This window comes from Calidris pugnax, unplaced genomic scaffold (genome assembly GCF_001431845.1).
Source record: "Calidris pugnax isolate Ruff unplaced genomic scaffold, ASM143184v1 scaffold42, whole genome shotgun sequence".
NCBI lineage: Eukaryota > Metazoa > Chordata > Aves > Charadriiformes > Scolopacidae > Calidris > Calidris pugnax.
The window spans coordinates 2,069,921-2,090,607 of NW_015090920.1; the positions used below are offsets into that span (position 1 = coordinate 2,069,921).

The 20,687-nt window shown below is 41.7% G+C and overlaps 1 protein-coding gene across 1 annotated transcript in view; it reads left to right on the top strand.

The window, feature by feature from the left end:
- The window catches only part of WDFY3 (WD repeat and FYVE domain containing 3), a 197,175-nt gene that overhangs the window by 142,163 nt on the left and 34,325 nt on the right, over positions 1 to 20,687 (top strand). Inside the window, exons 34-43 of the mRNA XM_014949934.1 lie at positions 2,947 to 3,180; positions 4,279 to 4,378; positions 5,709 to 5,869; positions 6,451 to 6,680; positions 7,389 to 7,498; positions 10,610 to 10,792; positions 14,037 to 14,194; positions 15,377 to 15,454; positions 18,686 to 18,913; positions 19,798 to 19,851. Of these exons, the coding sequence (XP_014805420.1) occupies positions 2,947 to 3,180; positions 4,279 to 4,378; positions 5,709 to 5,869; positions 6,451 to 6,680; positions 7,389 to 7,498; positions 10,610 to 10,792; positions 14,037 to 14,194; positions 15,377 to 15,454; positions 18,686 to 18,913; positions 19,798 to 19,851 (1,536 nt within the window). The remainder of the gene's footprint in view (positions 1 to 2,946; positions 3,181 to 4,278; positions 4,379 to 5,708; positions 5,870 to 6,450; positions 6,681 to 7,388; positions 7,499 to 10,609; positions 10,793 to 14,036; positions 14,195 to 15,376; positions 15,455 to 18,685; positions 18,914 to 19,797; positions 19,852 to 20,687) is intronic.

A 20,687-nucleotide genomic window follows, 5' to 3' on the forward strand; every position in this document is an offset into this window, starting at 1 on the left:
GGTTGATGTAGTGCTGGGAGGTCTGGTTTAGTGATGATGCTCCTTGTTTGTTGTGTGGGTGACTATTTTTGTCAGTTAGGTTGACGGTTGGACAAGATGATCTTTAAGGTCCCTTCCAACCTAGAAGATTCTGTAATTCTGTGTTTTTCACACTTGATCATGTGCTTGGCCACGTGCTCAGTCACCTCTTTCTGCTGGGCTTGAAGAAGTCCATGTGGTTGATCAAGTTTGGCCCCGTCTTCGAGCACCTGTGACGATCACGTGTTTCATTGCACGTTTGACCCTACAGCTCCTCTTCCTGCAGCTCCTTTCTGAAATGAACATTCTTCAATTAGCCTGTGCTAACGTGCTGTTTGTTTTTCCACCCAGCCTTGGCAGTCGGAGGAAGAAGGCTCCTGGCTTCGAGAATATCCAGTCACCTTGATGCAGTTCTTCCGCTATTTGTACCATAACGTGCCAGACCTCGTCTCCTTGTGGATGAGCCCCGAGTTCCTGTGTGCCCTGGCAGCAACGGTGTTCCCTTTCAACATACGACCTTACTCTGAGATGGTAGGAAACCCAACTGGGTGGTTTGGTTTCCCTCTGAATGTTACTTTTGAGGATTTAACGATTCTTGAGGATTTAACAATTCACGGTCCTATAAGGATAAAACGGAAAGAGATTGCTGTAAAGGCTGGATGTTTTGCACTTGGGTTTTGACAGGAGGAGGAGTGTGTGTTCAGCTGAAAGGCAGTTGTTGTGCAGTGACATCTGAAACTGCATTTTAGGGGGAATGTACACTCTTTATTTGTTTTCTAGTGGATCATTATTTTCAATCATATGAACGATGGCAGCTCACATTTACAAAAGCCAAAGAGACTGAGTCAGCCTGTGCTGTCAGCCCTCTGCTCTGGAAGATGTGATAAAATCAAAACCTTCTTCCTCCCACTTCCCATTTCTTCTTTTGTGGCTTAACCACAAAACAGGCTTTTTTTTGTATTACCTGGAACTGAGTTCAAGCCGGGAGAGGGTGTGAGTGTGACTTCGCTTGCATGGCTGCCTGAAGTATTTTTTTGAGCTTAGTGTCATTTACAGATAATACTTTTTCTACAATATCAATAGAAAGGAAACAAACACTTACTGTTAACCAACATCTAAAAGGAGTTTTATTAAGAACATGGAAGGATTCTTAGGCTACAGGTTGGCAAATGCTAGAACCGGGGAGAGTATGACAAAATACTTCAGGAAGTACGTACTGGTGGCATGCCATCTTTTTGTTGCCAATAAAAATGGGAGATAATTTTTAAATATGAGTCTCTCATAAAGATAGTTTATTTTGCTTTTGAGTTAGACTTGCACTTGAAGTAGATGCTAGGAGCACGCAATCTCAAAAAAAGCCACTTAAACTGGGATTGCTGATCAGGCACTCGCCTGTATGGAGTTTTGAGAGTGAGCCTTGTGTCTCTGAGCAGGTTTTACTTTAACTACTAGGTCCCTCAAAACCTTGTGTAGCTGCCTGACAGCTTGAGCTCCTTGCTCTTTGAGGGCTCTCTTGACTCCAGATGGGTTTGCTCCTCCAGCATTTCCCTCTGCCCAGATGTGTGGAAATTATCGATCCCTTGTGAAATAGATGAAGAACAGGCAGGTTCCCCCAACGAAACACTACAACCCAAATTCAGCATTGAGAGAAAATTCTTAACTGATTCTTCAGCCTTTCTGAGATTTTCTGGTTTGAATGGCAGAGTATGTGTCCAGGCTTCTCAATTTTTTGGGAAAACGCTCCCATTGAAGCGAACCAAATGTTCACGTTTGCTTACTTCACATGTAGGCTGATGATGTGATAAGCCTGTTGAGGGGAATCACATTGTCTCCCCTTTAATTTGGAGGAGGACATTACATAAAGACAGTCACGCTTTTGTTTTTGACAGCTTTTATTAGTGTTTGGGCTTTTGTTATGGTCTTGAAGAGCCAGCCCCTCAAAGGCTGTTGTTCCTCAGAAACGGGAAAGCTGTAGGGACCGTTCTGGGTTTTTGGGGGGGATTTGTAAAGACTCAGTCCCTTTTTTGTTTTCTGTCATGTAGAATTTATGGCCTTTCTTAGCTGGCTTCTGTCTTGATTTTATTTTAACTGCTTGTGAACCAAATGTTCAAAACGTTTGCTTACTTCACATGTAGGCTGATGATGTGATAAGCCTGTTGAGGGGAATCACATTGTCTCCCCTTTAATTTGGAGGAGGACATTACATAAAGACAGTCACGCTTTTGTTTTTGACAGCTTTTATTAGTGTTTGGGCTTTTGTTATGGTCTTGAAGAGCCAGCCCCTCAAAGGCTGTTGTTCCTCAGAAACGGGAAAGCTGTAGGGACCGTTCTGGGTTTTTGGGGGGGATTTGTAAAGACTCAGTCCCTTTTTTGTTTTCTGTCATGTAGAATTTATGGCCTTTCTTAGCTGGCTTCTGTCTTGATTTTATTTTAACTGCTTGAATTAATAATTTTTTAAAACTTATCTTCTTTGCAATGAGAAAATTTATTTTTGCGAAGTATCTAGAAATAGTCCAAGTACTTCTTGTTGGTACATGAAAGTGAAATGTGACCTCTAGCTCACCTAGGAATTAGTAACTTTTTCAAAACTTTTCTTCTTTGCAATGAGAAAATTTGTTTTTGTGACTTATCTAGAAATTGCCCAAATACTTCTTGTTGGTATGTGAAAGTGAAATGTGACCTCTAGCTCACCTAACTCCTGCCAATCTTCACTGATTATTGTTTGCCTTGGGAACCTGAAACTAGAATTTGGTTGTTTCTCCTGTTGTGTATTAGGGAACTGATCCTGAATACAACAGTCTTGTGAAAAGGCTTCTTAAGAAGCAAAATGTGAAGTGAATAGCCTTAGAAAGACCAGTGAAGAACAGAGTGGCGGAGATTGCTGTTAATTTGCTCATCTCTAGGGTTTCAACATGCTGTTTTTCACAGGTCACTGATCTTGATGATGAAGTTGGGTCCCCAGCTGAAGAGTTCAAAGCCTTTGCAGCTGATTCTGGCATGAACAGGAGCCAGTCGGAATACTGCAACGTTGGCACCAAGACCTACCTAACCAACCATCCTGCCAAGAAGTTTGTGTTTGACTTCATGCGTGTGCTGATAATTGATAACTTGTGTCTCACACCAGCCAGCAAACAGACTCCACTGGTAGATCTTCTGCTAGAGGTACAGTTTCTTGGGGTTTCGTGTTTTGTTCTGGTTTTATTATTTGAACTTATTGTGACACTTTATGTCGATGTCTGACTTCTATTTTCTCCTTGCTTTGGAGCAGCCATCAATCTTGTTTTGGCCTCTTAGCCAGTACCTCCTTTTGTCTGGAAACACAGGTAGTGGATCACAACACTAGGTGGTCGACAGTGACAGCATGGGAAGTTGTAGCTTTCTTCAAGTTTTATTTTTGAGGAGTATGATTCATTTGTTAAACACCTTTCAGACCATGACAGCTGTGTTGGCTTTGTTGAAAACTTAAATTCCCTGCAGAAATATTAAGGTTTCTGGTTTATTTGTATCAGAGAAAAAGAAGTGGCAGGACACATGGTGTCGTAGGCTATAAAAATTCACAAAATAACAGTGTTATCTTCCTGTGAATTACCTTTTAAAGTTCATGACACCTGCAGAAAGCATCCTTCTGTTAATGCTGAGGCAGGGAATGAGGAGTTCAGTTCCTGTTTTGCTGCCCACACCTCCTTCAGCCAGTGTATTTTGAAATGTTGAGGTCACATCAATTCACATTCTCCCTCGACCTGCCTTTTCCTTACGTAGTCTGCGTGTTGCTGAGTCTCCCTGATTCTTTTGAGAGCTGCAGGAATTTTGGGCTGTGCCTGTGTATTTCCTCACACGTTTCCTGGGGCAGTTGGGCATCAGATCAGAAAGATCAGTGTTTGATCTTTCCCATTTACTTGTTTTTAACTGAAGGAGGTGAATCTGTGAACTGAGGAGATCACAGTTTAACCATATGTTTAATTAGAGATTTGTGCATCTTTTCAGAATGTGTTCTTTTCCAGTGACAGAAGATAGATTTATTGCATTTTAATAGGAATGATGCCCACTCTGTAAGACTGCATACAGCTAATGTATACTCAATGTGCATTCTTAAATTTTTAGATAAAGCCAAGGCTTTTTACTCAAAACAAAATGTTGAGATAAAAAACATAGTTCGTGAGAGCTGAGAAAAGAGAAATTCACCAAGAGCACCCTCCCTTTCCCCCTTTTTGTTCACTCAGAGCTGCTCATTATCTTGATGTTGTATTTTTTTTTTATCAGGCTTCTCCTGAAAGATCAACACGAACTCAGCAGAAGGAGTTTCAGACATATGTTTTGGATGGGGTGATGGACCACTTGCTTGCGGCTGATGTTTTATTGGGTAATATAGTCAAGTTTAATTAGCAATCTATTGATTTTGAGCAAAAGGGTTTGATTATTTAACTTTTTCTTTATTATCGTCCTGTTTTCTTGCAACGTGATTGTCTTTATTTTTTTTCCCCCTGCCCTTTCCTTCCCTTTGATGTGTAAATGGTGTTGCTGTGCTTGCATCTTCCCCCACTGTCTTGATTGCGCCGAAGCTGTAAAATAGGTCATTCAGAAAAACTGTATGGCACGGATCTTTGAGATACATAGGCCAGCAAATATCAATCACATCAAAAAGAACCGAAACTGGATGTTGCCTCATCTGTCTGATCCTCACCTTGGTAGAGAATCTGGAGCTTTTGTCAGTTTATCCCTGGTGGGACTTCGGTTTTTAAAAGTTAGCTTTGTCTCCATTTCCTCCGACCGTAGTTTTATTATGAGCGTACTACCCCAGAAAAAAAACTCTGGGATTAGTGCTCCGTTGATCCAGTTAATAAATAGAAAGGAAGAGAATTAGAAGCTTGTAACTTTGTTGTCAGTAGGGTGGGCTGTCCCACCTGAGTATGGGTTTAGATGATCGTGACAAGGCCTGTCGGAGTATCATAGAATGGTTAGAGTTGGAAGAGACCTTAAAGATCATCGAGTCCCAACCCCCCTGCCCTGGGCAGGGACACCTCCCGCCAGACCAGGTTGCTCCAAGCCCCATCCAGCCTGGCCTTGAACCCTTCCAGGGATGGGGCATCCACAGCTTCTCTGGGCAACCTGTTCCAGTGTCTCACCACCCTCACAGCAAAGAATTTCTTTCTGGTATCTCATCTAAATCTCCCCTCTTTCAATTTAAAACCGTTCCCCCTTGTCCTGTCACTGCACTGTACACACAGACACGTGCAGCTGATGTGCCTTGACTCAGTTTTATTGAGCAAAGCGCAGCGAGGGAGGAGTGACACCAGCTAAGTATCACTTGTCATCTCCAGGTGTTTTAAAAAGGTCTTTAATTTTTGAAAAAGCAAAAAGTATAATTTAAAATATCTGCAGGTGGTTCTGCACACGTGCAGCTCCGATTGAAAAGGAGCACCATACCTAAATATGATGCCTCGGGATCCTAGGAGTACTGTTTCTTCTGGATTCTTCCCACCTCAGCCCCTCCTTTTTTGGTCTTCGTTGTTTTCAAACATTTGCTTACGGTCAAAGATCATTATAGGGAAGCCATGAGGTTTTTTTAGCTTTTTCTTTGAGTCTCTTTCTCTGTTACAGAAGTCTAGAAAGCACAGACTAATGTGAATGTATTTATGCAGATGTGGTTTTTTTGATAAATGAAGAAAACTTTGGGTTTTTTTATTACCTAGGTGAAGATGCATCCTTGCCTATAACGAGTGGAGGAAGCTACCAAGTGCTGGTGAACAATGTGTTTTATTTCACACAGCGTGTGGTAGATAAGCTTTGGCAGGGCATGTTCAACAAAGAATCCAAACTTCTTGTGGACTTCATAATCCAGCTGATTGCACAGGTAACAGTATTTTTCTATTAGCCTGCTTGCAAAAACATTTTCTTGGGTTTTTTTCTTAAAATCCATGGAGAGATGTCACTGAGGAACCTGCTAGTGATGCATGTCAGGTCACCATAGAGGTACTCTTTTCTTCCCTGGACTTTCTTTGTCTTTACTAAGCTTTTTTTAGCACATCTTGTCAGCATGGACCATTTTAGTATGGGGCAGCTGAGTAAAAACTGCTTTCAGATGACATAATTTTTTACAAATCTCCCAAAATAAGCAATGAAATTTCCCTCACGTGAATTTTGAGGAGCTTCCTGAATTTATCTTGAATTTATTTTTGAGAAGCTTCCTCATGCGCTTTTGTTGGAGATTATTAGAAGACTTTTATTGTTTGAAATCAGCATCTTCATAGATGTTTGAATTTTAAGTGTATCGTGTATTAATGTCATTTTGGTCCTTGAAATTAACGGAATTGACACTTTCAGCAAAATACTGATTTTTGAGAAATGAGTATGAGTCAATTCGGAGGAAGATTGTGTGCCAGTAAATTGGTTTTTTTTTCTACTATCTGATGATGTGTTTTTCCTTCACATCAGTCAAAAAGAAGATCTCAGGGACTATCGCTGGATGCTATTTATCACTGCCTGAACAGGACCATCTTGTATCAGTTCTCAAGGCCGCACAAAACTGTTCCTCAGCAAGTGGCTCTCCTTGATTCCCTGAGGGTCCTTACCGTGAACAGAAATTTGATTTTGGGACCTGGCAACCATGACCAAGAGTTCATCAGCTGCCTAGCTCACTGCTTGATCAACCTGCATGTGGGAAGGTAAATAGCTCTGTCTGAGACAGACAAAACCTGTTCTCTCTCAGCAATTGACACTCAACTTGTGAATAAGTCAGCGAATTCTGGTTAACAGCTTGTAACTTTCCAGCCATTGAAGCCTTTTTGGTGTTTTGCTTTGATAATTCGAAATGTTTTCAAGGTAGAAAGAAATATTGGTCCTAAGTAATTAATAGTCAAAGGGACCTGTCGTTAGATTTATTGTCTATTGAATCATCTCCTACAAATGTTGTGTCTTAGTACTTGGATGGGTGGCATTGAGTAAGTCTAGTCAGGCATTTAATCAGATGCCTGTGACAAATGCTGTAGACACCCACTTTTCTGCATTGCTGTCAATGCCTGCCTGGCATTTGTGGTTTTTTCAATTTCCAAAAAGATGTACAACTTGTGTTTCATCCAAAGGCGCTTTGAGAAGCATCGTCAGCAGAACCCCTCACGTGCTCCATTGGTGGCCTCATCTGTTTTTGTGTCCTTTCAAACATTACCATCTTCCTCTAGTGTCACCGGTGTCTGTGGCATGTCATTTTTCATGAACCTTCAGTTCAGCTCGTGGCTGCAGGTTACCAGAGCTCTGGTGGACAAAAGTGAAGACGTTGCTGTAGTAGCACCTATTAATCTTTGTGACACTGTCACAAATGCTTCAGCTGGAAGGTTTTTTTTTCTGTTTGTTGTTAATTCATGGTGTATTTGTAGCAACGTCGATGGGTTTGGATTGGAAGCAGAAGCCAGGATGACAACTTGGCACATTATGATCCCCTCTGATATAGAACCAGATGGAGTCTACAATCAAGACGTCAGCGAAGGTAACCTGAGAGTGACAAAGCCACAGATGTCTGCTGATGCCACTTCTGTGGGGTGTTATATCACTGATCCTTACCCCAGTTACTCATAGGGCTGGGTGTGTTGGGGGAGGGACAGTGTGTATAAAAATATATATTAAAAAAATAGATGGAAAACCCCTTAGAAATACCAAGACAATAGCAAGAGTTCTTCATTGTTGTGGGGACGTGCATCAGAATTAGAAATACTGCTTCACATGCACCGAGTCGAACGCAATAGAAATGGGTGACTTTAAGTGTGCGTCGTGGTTTTGCATCAGCTGGATCTTACATGAGCAGAGGTAAGAAATAATTGGTATAAGCTGTAAAATTATTACTCAGTGGCATCCTCGGGATCTTTCAATCTAAAGAAATTTATGAACCAGCAGTGGAAGAAAGGATTCCATGATTATTTTTTTTTTTTTGAAGATGCATCCTTGCCTATAACGAGTGGAGGAAGCTACCAAGTGCTGGTGAACAATGTGTTTTATTTCACACAGCGTGTGGTAGATAAGCTTTGGCAGGGCATGTTCAACAAAGAATCCAAACTTCTTGTGGACTTCATAATCCAGCTGATTGCACAGGTAACAGTATTTTTCTATTAGCCTGCTTGCAAAAACATTTTCTTGGGTTTTTTTCTTAAAATCCATGGAGAGATGTCACTGAGGAACCTGCTAGTGATGCATGTCAGGTCACCATAGAGGTACTCTTTTCTTCCCTGGACTTTCTTTGTCTTTACTAAGCTTTTCTAGCACATCTGGTCAGCATGGACCATTTTAGAGTAAAAACTGCTTTCAGATGACATAATTTTTTACAAATCTCCCAAAATAAGCAATGAAATTTCCCTCACGTGAATTTTGAGGAGCTTCCTGAATTTATCTTGAATTTATTTTTGAGAAGCTTCCTCATGCGCTTTTGTTGGAGATTATTAGAAGACTTTTATTGTTTGAAATCAGCATCTTCATAGATGTTTGAATTTTAAGTGTATCGTGTATTAATGTCATTTTGGTCCTTGAAATTAACGGAATTGACACTTTCAGCAAAATACTGATTTTTGAGAAATGAGTATGAGTCAATTCGGAGGAAGATTGTGTGCCAGTAAATTGGGTTTTTTTTCTACTATCTGATGATGTGTTTTTCCTTCACATCAGTCAAAAAGAAGATCTCAGGGACTATCGCTGGATGCTATTTATCACTGCCTGAACAGGACCATCTTGTATCAGTTCTCAAGGCCGCACAAAACTGTTCCTCAGCAAGTGGCTCTCCTTGATTCCCTGAGGGTCCTTACCGTGAACAGAAATTTGATTTTGGGACCTGGCAACCATGACCAAGAGTTCATCAGCTGCCTAGCTCACTGCTTGATCAACCTGCACGTGGGAAGGTAAATAGCTCTGTCTGAGACAGACAAAACCTGTTCTCTCTCAGCAATTGACACTCAACTTGTGAATAAGTCAGCGAATTCTGGTTAACAGCTTGTAACTTTCCAGCCATTGAAGCCTTTTTGGTGTTTTGCTTTGATAATTCGAAATGTTTTCAAGGTAGAAAGAAATATTGGTCCTAAGTAATTAATAGTCAAAGGGACCTGTCGTTAGATTTATTGTCTATTGAATCATCTCCTACAAATGTTGTGTCTTAGTACTTGGATGGGTGGCATTGAGTAAGTCTAGTCAGGCATTTAATCAGATGCCTGTGACAAATGCTGTAGACACCCACTTTTCTGCATTGCTGTCAGTGCCTGCCTGGCATTTGTGGTTTTTTCAATTTCCAAAAAGATGTACAACTTGTGTTTCATCCAAAGGCGCTTTGAGAAGCATCGTCAGCAGAACCCCTCACGTGCTCCATTGGTGGCCTCATCTGTTTTTGTGTCCTTTCAAACATTACCATCTTCCTCTAGTGTCACCGGTGTCCGTGGCGTGTCATTTTTCATGAACCTTCAGTTCAGCTCGTGGCTGCAGGTTACCAGAGCTCTGGTGGACAAAAGTGAAGACGTTGCTGTAGTAGCACCTATTAATCTTTGTGACACTGTCACAAATGCTTCAGCTGGAAGGTTTTTTTTTCTGTTTGTTGTTAATTCATGGTGTATTTGTAGCAACGTCGATGGGTTTGGATTGGAAGCAGAAGCCAGGATGACAACTTGGCACATTATGATCCCCTCTGATATAGAACCAGATGGAGTCTACAATCAAGACGTCAGCGAAGGTAACCTGAGAGTGACAAAGCCACAGATGTCTGCTGATGCCACTTCTGTGGGGTGTTATATCACTGATCCTTACCCCAGTTACTCATAGGGCTGGGTGTGTTGGGGGAGGGACAGTGTGTATAAAAATATATATTAAAAAAATAGATGAAAAACCCCTTAGAAATACCAAGACAATAGCAAGAGTTCTTCATTGTTGTGGGGACGTGCATCAGAATTAGAAATACTGCTTCACATGCACCGAGTCGAACGCAATAGAAATGGGTGACTTTAAGTGTGCGTCGTGGTTTTGCATCAGCTGGATCTTACATGAGCAGAGGTAAGAAATAATTGGTATAAGCTGTAAAATTATTACTCAGTGGCATCCTCGGGATCTTTCAATCTAAAGAAATTTATGAACCAGCAGTGGAAGAAAGGATTCCATGATTATTTTTTTTTTTTTCTTACATGTATATATTTAATATATATGTACTTATGCACACAGTCATATGTAAAAATATTAAAGCATAATGTATGTGTGGAATTACATATGTGTTTACAGACATATGCTTCTCGAAGATTTTTTTTTTTATTTGGAATCTCATTTTGTTGATAGATGGATGTGGGAGAAGAATCACAACTAACCAGAGCCAGTGTTTCCAATTTGCAGAAAAAAAAAAAAGCCAAAATTAGCTGTCAGATACTTTGTGATAGCATATAAATGGCAAAAAAAAAGGCAGTCTGACCATTTTTCTTTGGTCAGAAATGACCAAAGGCATTTCACAGGTCATGCAAGAGGGGAGGAAACTAGAGTATAATTGCAGAAATTATTCAGTTCACTACTGTAAAATAACAAAAGCACTGTAAAATAACAAAAGCACCGTAGAGAGCTTGCTCTCTGTGTTCTCGTACCTCTGCAGGTCGCCAGCTTCTTTTAAAAGCCATAAACAGAGTGTGGACGGAGCTGATCCACAGTAAAAAACAGGTTTTAGAAGAAGTTTTCAAAGTGACCCTACCTGTCAACGATCGTGGCCAAGTGGATATCACTGTTGCGAGACAGCTGATTGAGGAAGCAAGTTTAAAGTGTTGGCAAAATCACTTGGGTAAGTGTAATTGAGGATTTACCTGTCCTGAATCGTGGATTTCAGGGAGTTGGAGAGAGCGAGAAGGTCTCCCCTCAGTCTCCTCCAGACTGAACACCCCCAGCTCCCTCAGCCTCTCCTCATAAGACTTACTCTCCAGTGATGGGTTCCATCAGACTTACTCTCTTACAGTGATGGGTTCCATCAGCTTCTTCCCTTGGGGTGACCTGTGTTGCCATTCTCAGGACTGGATGTGCCAGGCAAGGAGGGGGACCCCTCTGGAGCATGTCTTGGGGGAAGCCTGCAAACACTGGGTCTTGTGATCGTGATTGGAAATGCCTTGATTGAGCAGTCCTCCTCTAGCAGCAGGGATCATAGAATCATAGAATTGCCGAGGCCGGAAGGGACCTCCAAAGGTCATCTAGTCCGACCTCCCCGCAGTCAGCAGGGACACCCCCAACCAGACCAGGTTGCCCAGGGCCTCGTTGAGCCTCCCCTTGAATATCTCCAGGGAAGGGGCCTCAACCACCTCCCTGGGCAACCTGTTCCAGTGCTCCACCACCCTCACAGTGAAGAACCCTCTCCTCATCTCCAGTCTAAATCTGTTCCCCTCCAGCTTGAAGCCATTGCCCCTCGTCCTGTCACTGCAGGCCTTTCTAAACAGGCTCTCCCCAGCCTTCCTGTAGGCCCCTTCAGGGACTGGAAGGCTGCTATTAGGTCTCCCCGGAGCCTCCTCTTCTCCAGCTGACAACATGCGGTGACTTCTCCTTCCTGACTGGGAAATCTGGTCAGCAGAGGAAGCAGCTTTGCAGGAAAAGGACCCTGAATGGTGGTGGATCCTGGTGAATCCTGGTGGACAACAAGTTAAACACAAATCAGTTCTGTGCTTGTGTAACTCTTGCTGGACCGAATTAGAGCTGGGACAGCAAATAATAAAATTCCATCGATACAACATGCGGTGACTTCTCCTTCCTGACTGGGAAATCTGGTCAGCAGAGGAAGCAGCTTTGCAGGAAAAGGACCCTGAATGGTGGTGGATCCTGGTGAATCCTGGTGGACAACAAGTTAAACACAAATCAGTTCTGTGCTTGTGTAACTCCTGCTGGACCGAATTAGAGCTGGGACAGCAAATAATAAAATTCCATCGATGTGATTCCATTTGATGATTCCATTGATTCCATGATTCCATTCCATTGATGATTGTATGGCTGTAAAGCACTTGAGGTTAACCTGGATGTACAGAAAGCATTTTTGGAGACTTGGAATACTTGTTTTTGCAGTTTCTGTATTTCTAGATGTGCTTTGTCCCTGGCTGATGTTTGCTCAAGTTTCCAGTATCTCCCTGATAGTCAGTTGTCATGGGCGGAGTGATTAACTTCATTCCTAAGAGAAAAGGAGTGAAATATTAAGGTGAAACAGTGATTTAACAAAATTAGTAATGAATGCGACAGTGTTTCATGAGATTTGATGTCCAGCTCCTAAGAGAGGAGGAGTGAAGTATTTATTAAGGTGAAACAGTGATTTAACAAAATTAGTAATGAATGCGACAGTGTTTCATGAGATTTGATGTCAAGGCCCACTCTGTTATTGACTGCCCAGAGGACAGGGTCAGACACTGTCAGGGAGACCCTCCCCTGGAGTCAGGAGGTTCAGGAAGGACCCCCTGCCTTTCTAAGCTCCTTCTCAGAGAGGAGTCTGGGTGGGTCCAATCCTGGTCCCAGACTTGGTCAAGGGTTTATGTTTAAAGGGTTATATCTGTGCAATCAATCCTTTATATCACTTAGCTAAGATTTCAAAGTTTATCAGGCTGTTAGTCACTTATGGAGAACCTGTTGGGGCAAGGAGTCTCTCAACCTGAAGGAGTAGAACCTTAAGTGAGTGTCCTCACCACAGGGGAGACCCTGGCGTGGAGCTGCTGCCATCCAGGACAGTTCAACGGGTCTGTCCACTATTTATAGAGTGAGATAATTGAGCTGTCCAATATTTATAGAGTGAGATAATTGACCTATAGTCATATCCTCATGGGAATAAACTGTCTAGGTCCCCACTCCAGAGAGTGTTTTGCCTGCTGTTGCCAGCCAATCCCCCAAAGTCCAGGTGCAAGTTGTCACAGCTGATGTTGTGATGGCCGTGGTGGCCATGGCCCGAATGGCCCTGGTGGCCATGGCCCGAGCAGGAGCCTGGGTGGGGAGAAGAGGGGGAAAAATAGGGACAGGACACCTCCACATCAGTGTATTTGCAGAAATGTTTTGAGTAGAATGAAGGAGAAACATTAGGAGAAGGAGAAATTATTGCTAGAAGAAAGTTAGAAGAAAAAAGAAAGCTCAGAGGTGGAGTGAATTGAAGAAAGTGTGAGGAACGTGTGTACTTTCTAAATCAAAGGTAACCAATAAACAGTATAACTCATTAGCTGAGTATGGGGAGAATGTGAGGTTGTTGAGAGAGCTGAATTAAGCTGGAATATTTTTACTTCAGTTTTAAAGTAGGCACACCAGCCTTGTGGACTTGACTATCAACTGGCACGACTGTATGTGCACAAGAAGGTGCAGTTGGCCAACCCACCTTCTCTGCTCAATGCAGGGTATTTTGCTGCCAGGTTGGTCAGTGGACTCATGTTGTAGCTCCTTTTTGGGTACAGATGTGGTGCTCAGCTGCATCGTTTTCTCTACTATCTGCTGGTTTTATCATAAAAGATCTAAATTCTGTTATCTTTGTAACAGTTTTAAGGAAAAAAAAAAAGGCATTTTTCCAGATGCTGTCTCCCTTCTTTGGAATTCCCACTTTAAGGATTGTAAATCAGCAAAATTAAGGTTGGTGGGGTTAGAGAGGGACTAGGTGATGATTTTATTTATACATAGCTCTTTTTCACCTCTTCCGAATTCCTAACTCATGGACCCTGATTTTGATAATTGATGGATGAAGTAACAAATCTGTTTGTTGTGTTGCAGGTAATTCCCACGTTTTACCTGGGAATCTTTCCTTATGCAAGTCACAAATGTTTGACATCAATGTGAGTGCTGCTGGGCACTCTTAAAACAAACAAATAACAATAAAAAACAAACAAACAAACAAAATACACAGACACACACCCTAATCCCGAAAACACCCACCATACACAGACACACACACCCTAATCCCGAAAACACCCACCCTTTTAAGTCACCAGAAAAGGTTAATTCTATTTAAAGAAAACCCAACTGTAATGGGAATAGGGAGAAGAAAACCACCTAAAAAGTGCTCCCAACGCTTTTTTTTTGTTTTTCAGCTCACGAGAAGAAATGCATCAGTAGAGGGGAGGCTCTGGTTCCAAGCACCCAGTCCAAACTTTCACGAGTCAGCAGTGGCTTTGGCCTCTCTAAACTGACCGGCTCCAGGAGAAACCGCAAGGAGAGCGGGCTCAACAAACACAACCTCTCCACACAGGTAACTTCTGTTAATTAATAACACGCCCTCTAAAATCCAACAAAAGGTGTGTTTAGGGTTTGTGGTGATTATCCCAATGTAAGGGGTTTTCTTACCCCTTTTTTGAATATCCAGACGGGGCATCTTGCTTCTGTGTGTCCTCATCTAATAGGCACATCTGTAACATTAAGCCAACAGTTAAATTCTTTGTTGTTGGTGAGACTGCTTCTGGTTATATATATGTGCTTTATTGCTTTGCTAGTCTGGGTCTTGAGACTGCTTCTGGTTATACATGTGCTTTATTGCTTTGCTAGTCTGGGTCTTAAATTCAGTTTGCAACACTGCTCTGAAGTGGAAGCTGTGAGATAGATGCTTGTCCTGGTTTTTTTTTTTTTCCACCCTGCCCCCAAGATTTATGTGGTTTGGGGAAAATCCCTTTATGACCATGTATGACAGAGAAGAGCTCAGCAAAACAATATGTGATGGTAGAACTGGACATTCGCTTTACAAACACTCTTGTTTAAAAATAAAATAAGTTAGAGCAGAGTAGCACAGCAGGGGTGCTCCCAGTAGGACAGTACCTGGTGGGGCATCGCAAGGAGTTAGTATAAAGCATTTGAGGCACTGAAAACAGAGGAAAGAGAGGGGTTTGAAAGTTTTGGAGGATTGAATTCCTGAATTCTCACTGTATTTAGCTCTTGAAACACTGGGGACATGTTGGGTCTGAGGGGACAGGTGTATTCCTGCCACAAGGAGACATATAACATGGAAACAGGTATATCGCGGTACACAGTGAGGGGTGCTGGGTGTCCTGAGGATGTCCAAAGAACTAGGTAGCATCCACAAAACATTGCTTAAAAGGAAATAGGGGAAAAATAATCATATTTGTCAGTGCCAATCTCTGGCTGTTTGGGAGTGTTCTGAACTGCTAGGCAAGTGTTTGGGATATTTTCCAAATATTTGCCAGTTTCTTTTAAAGTAGATTCCTATACACAAATTTACTGCCTCAACATCAAACAAAACAAAACCTTAAATACCTAATGAAATTCATTAGGTTCATTATCTAAGTCATTTTTTAAATTATTTATTTAAGAAACGATCCTTTGTGAGCAGGTTTAGCAAGGTGATGTATTCATAGGCTTTTCACTCAAAATCTTCTTTTATAAAGTGTCATTCCATCTGTCCTTTTTACCTTTGTATTAGGAAATTTCCCAGTGGATGTTTACCCACATCGCAGTGGTTCGGGACCTGGTGGACATGCAGTATAAGGAATATCAGGAGGTATGGTTCAAAGGATTCATTGCCTGACGAGGATATTTTGACCTGTTTAGGGTATAATGATCCCATTCCTCGGTATGGGGCTTGTGAAATATTAGGTTGTCATTGGTGAAATGCTTGAAAGCTTAGATACAGTTGTTATTTTTAAGGGTTTTTTAAATGCAATCAAATAAACAAATGAGGAAACTCATTTTGATCTGGTTGTAGGTGGAAACTCATGTAGCAATATTATTACATGTTAAATCATAATATTGTTTTTTTCCAGAAATTTATGTAGTCTTTCCTTAGAAGCAAAAAATCAGAAGGGGAAAAAAAGAGAGAGATTGGACACACATTGGAAATGTGCTAGGATATGCTGTATTTCTAAAACGTTGAGCAAAACCTTAAGATGCAGAGAAGCATCATATACAAACGTTACTTTTATAGTAACAGAAGATCTCATGGTGCCTTTCCCAAATCATGCAGTGATAGAAAGTGGTTGCTCTGTGCCTTCCAGAATGAAATCATTGTACCCTGTGGTTTCTTCTAAACATCCCCAGAGATCTTTGGTTCAAACGTGTTGCAGGTAATTCCCACGTTTTACCTGGGAATCTTTGCTTATGCAAGTCACAAATGTTTGACATCAATGTGAGTGCTGCTGGGCACTCTTAAAACAAACAAATAACAATTAAAAAAAAAAACAAAACAAAAAACAAACAAAATACACAGACACACACACCCTAATCCCGAAAACACCCACCCTTTTAAGTCACCAGAAAAGGTTAATTCTATTTAAAGAAAACCCAACTGTAATGGGAATAGGGAGAAGAAAACCACCTAAAAAGTGCTCCCAACGCTTTTTTTTTGTTTTTCAGCTCACGAGAAGAAATGCATCAGTAGAGGGGAGGCTCTGGTTCCAAGCACCCAGTCCAAACTTTCACGAGTCAGCAGTGGCTTTGGCCTCTCTAAACTGACCGGCTCCAGGAGAAACCGCAAGGAGAGCGGGCTCAACAAACACAACCTCTCCACACAGGTAACTTCTGTTAATTAATAACACGCCCTCTAAAATCCAACAAAAGGTGTGTTTAGGGTTTGTGGTGATTATCCCAATGTAAGGGGTTTTCTTACCCCTTTTTTGAATATCCAGACGGGGCATCTTGCTTCTGTGTGTCCTCATCTAATAGGCACATCTGTAACATTAAGCCAACAGTTAAATTCTTTGTTGTTGGTGAGACTGCTTCTGGTTATATATATGTGCTTTATTGCTTTGCTAGTCTGGGTCTTAAATTCAGTTTGCAACACTGCTCTGAAGTGGAAGCTGTGAGATAGATGCTTGTCCTGGTTTTTTTTTTTTTCCACCCTGCCCCCAAGATTTATGTGGTTTGGGGAAAATCCCTTTATGACCATGTATGACAGAGAAGAGTTTAGCAAAACAATATGTGATGGTAGAACTGGACATTCGCTTTACAAACACTCTTGTTTAAAAATAAAATAAGTTAGAGCAGAGTAGCACAGCAGGGGTGCTCCCAGTAGGACAGTACCTGGTGGGGCATCGCAAGGAGTTAGTATAAAGCATTTGAGGCACTGAAAACAGAGGAAAGAGAGGGGTTTGAAAGTTTTGGAGGACTGAATTCTCACTGTATTTAGCGCTGGAAACACTGGGGACATGTTGGGTCTGAGGGGACAGGTGTATTCCTGCCACAAGGAGACATATAACATGGAAACAGGTATATCGCGGTACACAGTGAGGGGTGCTGGGTGTCCTGAGGATGTCCAAAGAACTAGGTAGCATCCACAAAACATTGCTTAAAAGGAAATAGGGAAAAATAATCATATTTGTCAGTGCCAATCTCTGGCTGTTTGGGAGTGTTCTGAACTGCTAGGCAAGTGTTTGGGATATTTTCCAAATATTTGCCAGTTTCTTTTAAAGTAGATTCCTATACACAAATTTACTGCCTCAACAACAAACAAAACAAAACCTTAAATACCTAATGAAATTCATTAGGTTCATTATCTAAGTCCTTTTTTTAATTATTTATTTAAGAAACGATCCTTTGTGAGCAGGTTTAGCAAGGTGATGTATTCATAGGCTTTTCACTCAAAATCTTCTTTTATAAAGTGTCATTCCATCTGTCCTTTTTACCTTTGTATTAGGAAATTTCCCAGTGGATGTTTACCCACATCGCAGTGGTTCGGGACCTGGTGGACATGCAGTATAAGGAATATCAGGAGGTATGGTTCAAAGGATTCATTGCCTGACGAGGATATTTTGACCTGTTTAGGGTATAATGATCCCATTCCTCGGTATGGGGCTTGTGAAATATTAGGTTGTCATTGGTGAAATGCTTGAAAGCTTAGATACAGTTGTTATTTTTAAGGGTTTTTTAAATGCAATCAAATAAACAAATGAGGAAACTCATTTTGATCTGGTTGTAGGTGGAAACTCACGTAGCAATATTATTACATGTTAAATCATAATATTGTTTTTTTCCAGAAATTTATGTAGTCTTTCCTTAGAAGCAAAAAATCAGAAGGGAAAAAAAGAGAGAGACTGGAAATGTGCTAGTATATGCTGTATTTCTAAAACGTTGAGCAAAACCTTAAGATGCAGAGAAGCATCATATACAAACGTTACTTTTATAGTAACAGAAGATCTCATGGTGCCTTTCCCAAATCATGCAGTGATAGAAAGTGGTTGCTCTGTGCCTTCCAGAATGAAATCATTGTACCCTGTGGTTTCTTCTAAACATCCCCAGAGATCTTTGGTTCAAACAGGCTGCTGAGCTGTGTGCTATAAATCTTAAGAAATCAGCTTCTGAGAGAGACAAGTCATTGAAAGCAATTAGTTAAGAGACAACCTCCAAACTTTGCTTCATTTAACTTCTCTCTCCAATGTGAATACAGGCAGGGAAGGCCTCCAAAATAATTTTTCCTAAAGCAGTTTTTCAAAATAAGTGCATTAGTCTTACATTTCTTTTATATTTGCCATTCAGAAATAAATTCAATCAACCATACAAACCAAAAGCAGAGCTTTTACCTTCTTTTTATTCCCTTTTTGTTGAGAGGATTGCAATATGAACCCTGCTTTTATGGTGACTGACACCAGAAATCTCATTAAGGCTTACTAGAAAATGCTGCTGGAATTATGAATTATTACGCCTTTTTCTGTAACGTAGTGAAAATGCCTCTGCTTGCTTAAGAGAAGAGCTTAAAAGCATCACTCCTGAAGCATATGCAAATGTTTTTTGTATTCAGCGTCAGCAGAACGCGTTAAAATACGTGACAGAAGAGTGGTCTCAAATTGAATACGAGTTGCTACGAGAGCGAGGTTTGTGGGGCCCTCCCATCGGCTCCCACCTGGACAAGTGGATGTTGGAGATGACTGAGGGTCCCTGCAGAATGAGGAAGAAGATGGTGCGGAATGACATGTTTTATACCCAGTATCCCTACATGCCTGAAGCCGAGCAAGAAACGAACTTGCTGGTGAGTGTTCAAGCTTTTGTGATGAGTAATTTATAGAATCATAGAGTCATAGAATCATTCAGGTTGGAAGAGACCCTTGGGATCATCGAGTCCAACCATCTACCCTACTCAACAAAGTCCTCCCCTACACCATATCCCACAGTACCCCATCTAAACGTCCCTTAAACACATTCAGGGATGGTGACTCAACCCCCTCCCTGGGCAGCCTATTCCAATTTATGCCCTCTTGTAAATTCAGTGGGGTTTTTGTTAACTTTTTCTTAAGAGACACGTTTTACTCTGTCGGTATTACCTGGTGTTCTGTCTGGATGGCCTAAGTGGTTGGTGAGGTCCAGTTGTTGTTCCTCATCGCGTATTTCGGAAAGGGGCTGGATCACTTGGCTCAAAACTAGGTGAACTCAAAGATTAGGAATTGCACAAGATGAGGTGTACTTCCATCCCAGAGACACCATCACAAACCTCTGCAGCCTTTAGAAGTACCACAACTACAGGAGTTTCAGTCTGAGTTCTCGGCCTTATGCAAGATCACACAGTCAGTAAACAGTGATCTGAAAAATAAAAATAAAAAAAAAAAGAGAAAAAAAACAGCCCACAGGCCTTGGTTTGGTGCGTTTGTGAAATGTGCTTTCATTCATCTGTGAATGTGAACGTGGGCTGTGTAGCAGAAACGCATGTGGCCTTTGAAAGCGTGGCAATAAACCAAGCAAACAAAAAAATAGCATTCAGCCAGGTTTAAACCATGAGGTGGTTTTGTCCCCTCACAATCTGACACACAATAGCTGTGGTGACAGTCAAACTCAGGCAAAGCAGAGAACGTGCCATCATACATTCTTCTCTAAAGTGTTCTTTCTCTGATGCTTATATCATTGATGCCCTGTTTTCAGTCTGACTTCTCAAGTAGACTTCCTGAGACACCCGATGATACCATTCCTCAAAAGGTAAAGAAACGAGCACACTGACTGAAAGAATGTAAAATAAATGCAACTTTTTTTTTTTATTATCCCTTCTGCATGTTAGGCAATCTTAACAAGGCTTCTACGTTTGGCTTTCAACTTGCTCTTTCAATAAATATTTCCAGGCCTAAAGGTGTTTTTTTTTTTCCTGTAATCACGTTAGAAGATGTTGCTGTGCTCTCCTCGGCCTTCACCTAATAAAACCTTCTGTAGATCTGACCTCCTTTGCTGCACACTAACGGGCTGTGTTGGGCTGTGCTATCACTGTTCTCACTGTGTGGAGTGGTGTGGCTTTGGGATGGGAACTAATGGTCGGTGGAAGATGTTTAGTAATGGGCAACGTGACCACTTGGAAGCACTTACTGGGAAAGTAAGTGTTTCTTTCTAGGAGAGGATCTGGTGAGCAGTTTTTCTTGGTTTTTGGCCGTACTGGGTTGTAACAGGCCTATTTTTCACAGAATCACAGAATGTTATGGGGTTGGAAGGGACCTCTGGAGGTCATCTAGTCCAACCCCCTCCCAAAGCGGGGCCACCCAAAGCAGGTTGCACAGGAAAGTGTCCAGGTGGGGCTGGAATGTCTCCAGAGAAGGAGACTCCACCACCTCCCTGGGCAGCCTCTGCCAGGGCTCTGCCACCCTCATAGAAAGGAAGTTCCTCCTCATCTTTAGGTGGAACTTCTTTAGATGGAACTTCAAGTCAAGTTTGTGCCCATTTCCTCTTGTCCTGTCCCTGGGCACCACCAACAAAAGACCAGCCCCATCCTCCTGACACCCTCCCTTGAAGTATTTCTAAGCCTTGATCAGATCCCTCCTCAGCCTTCT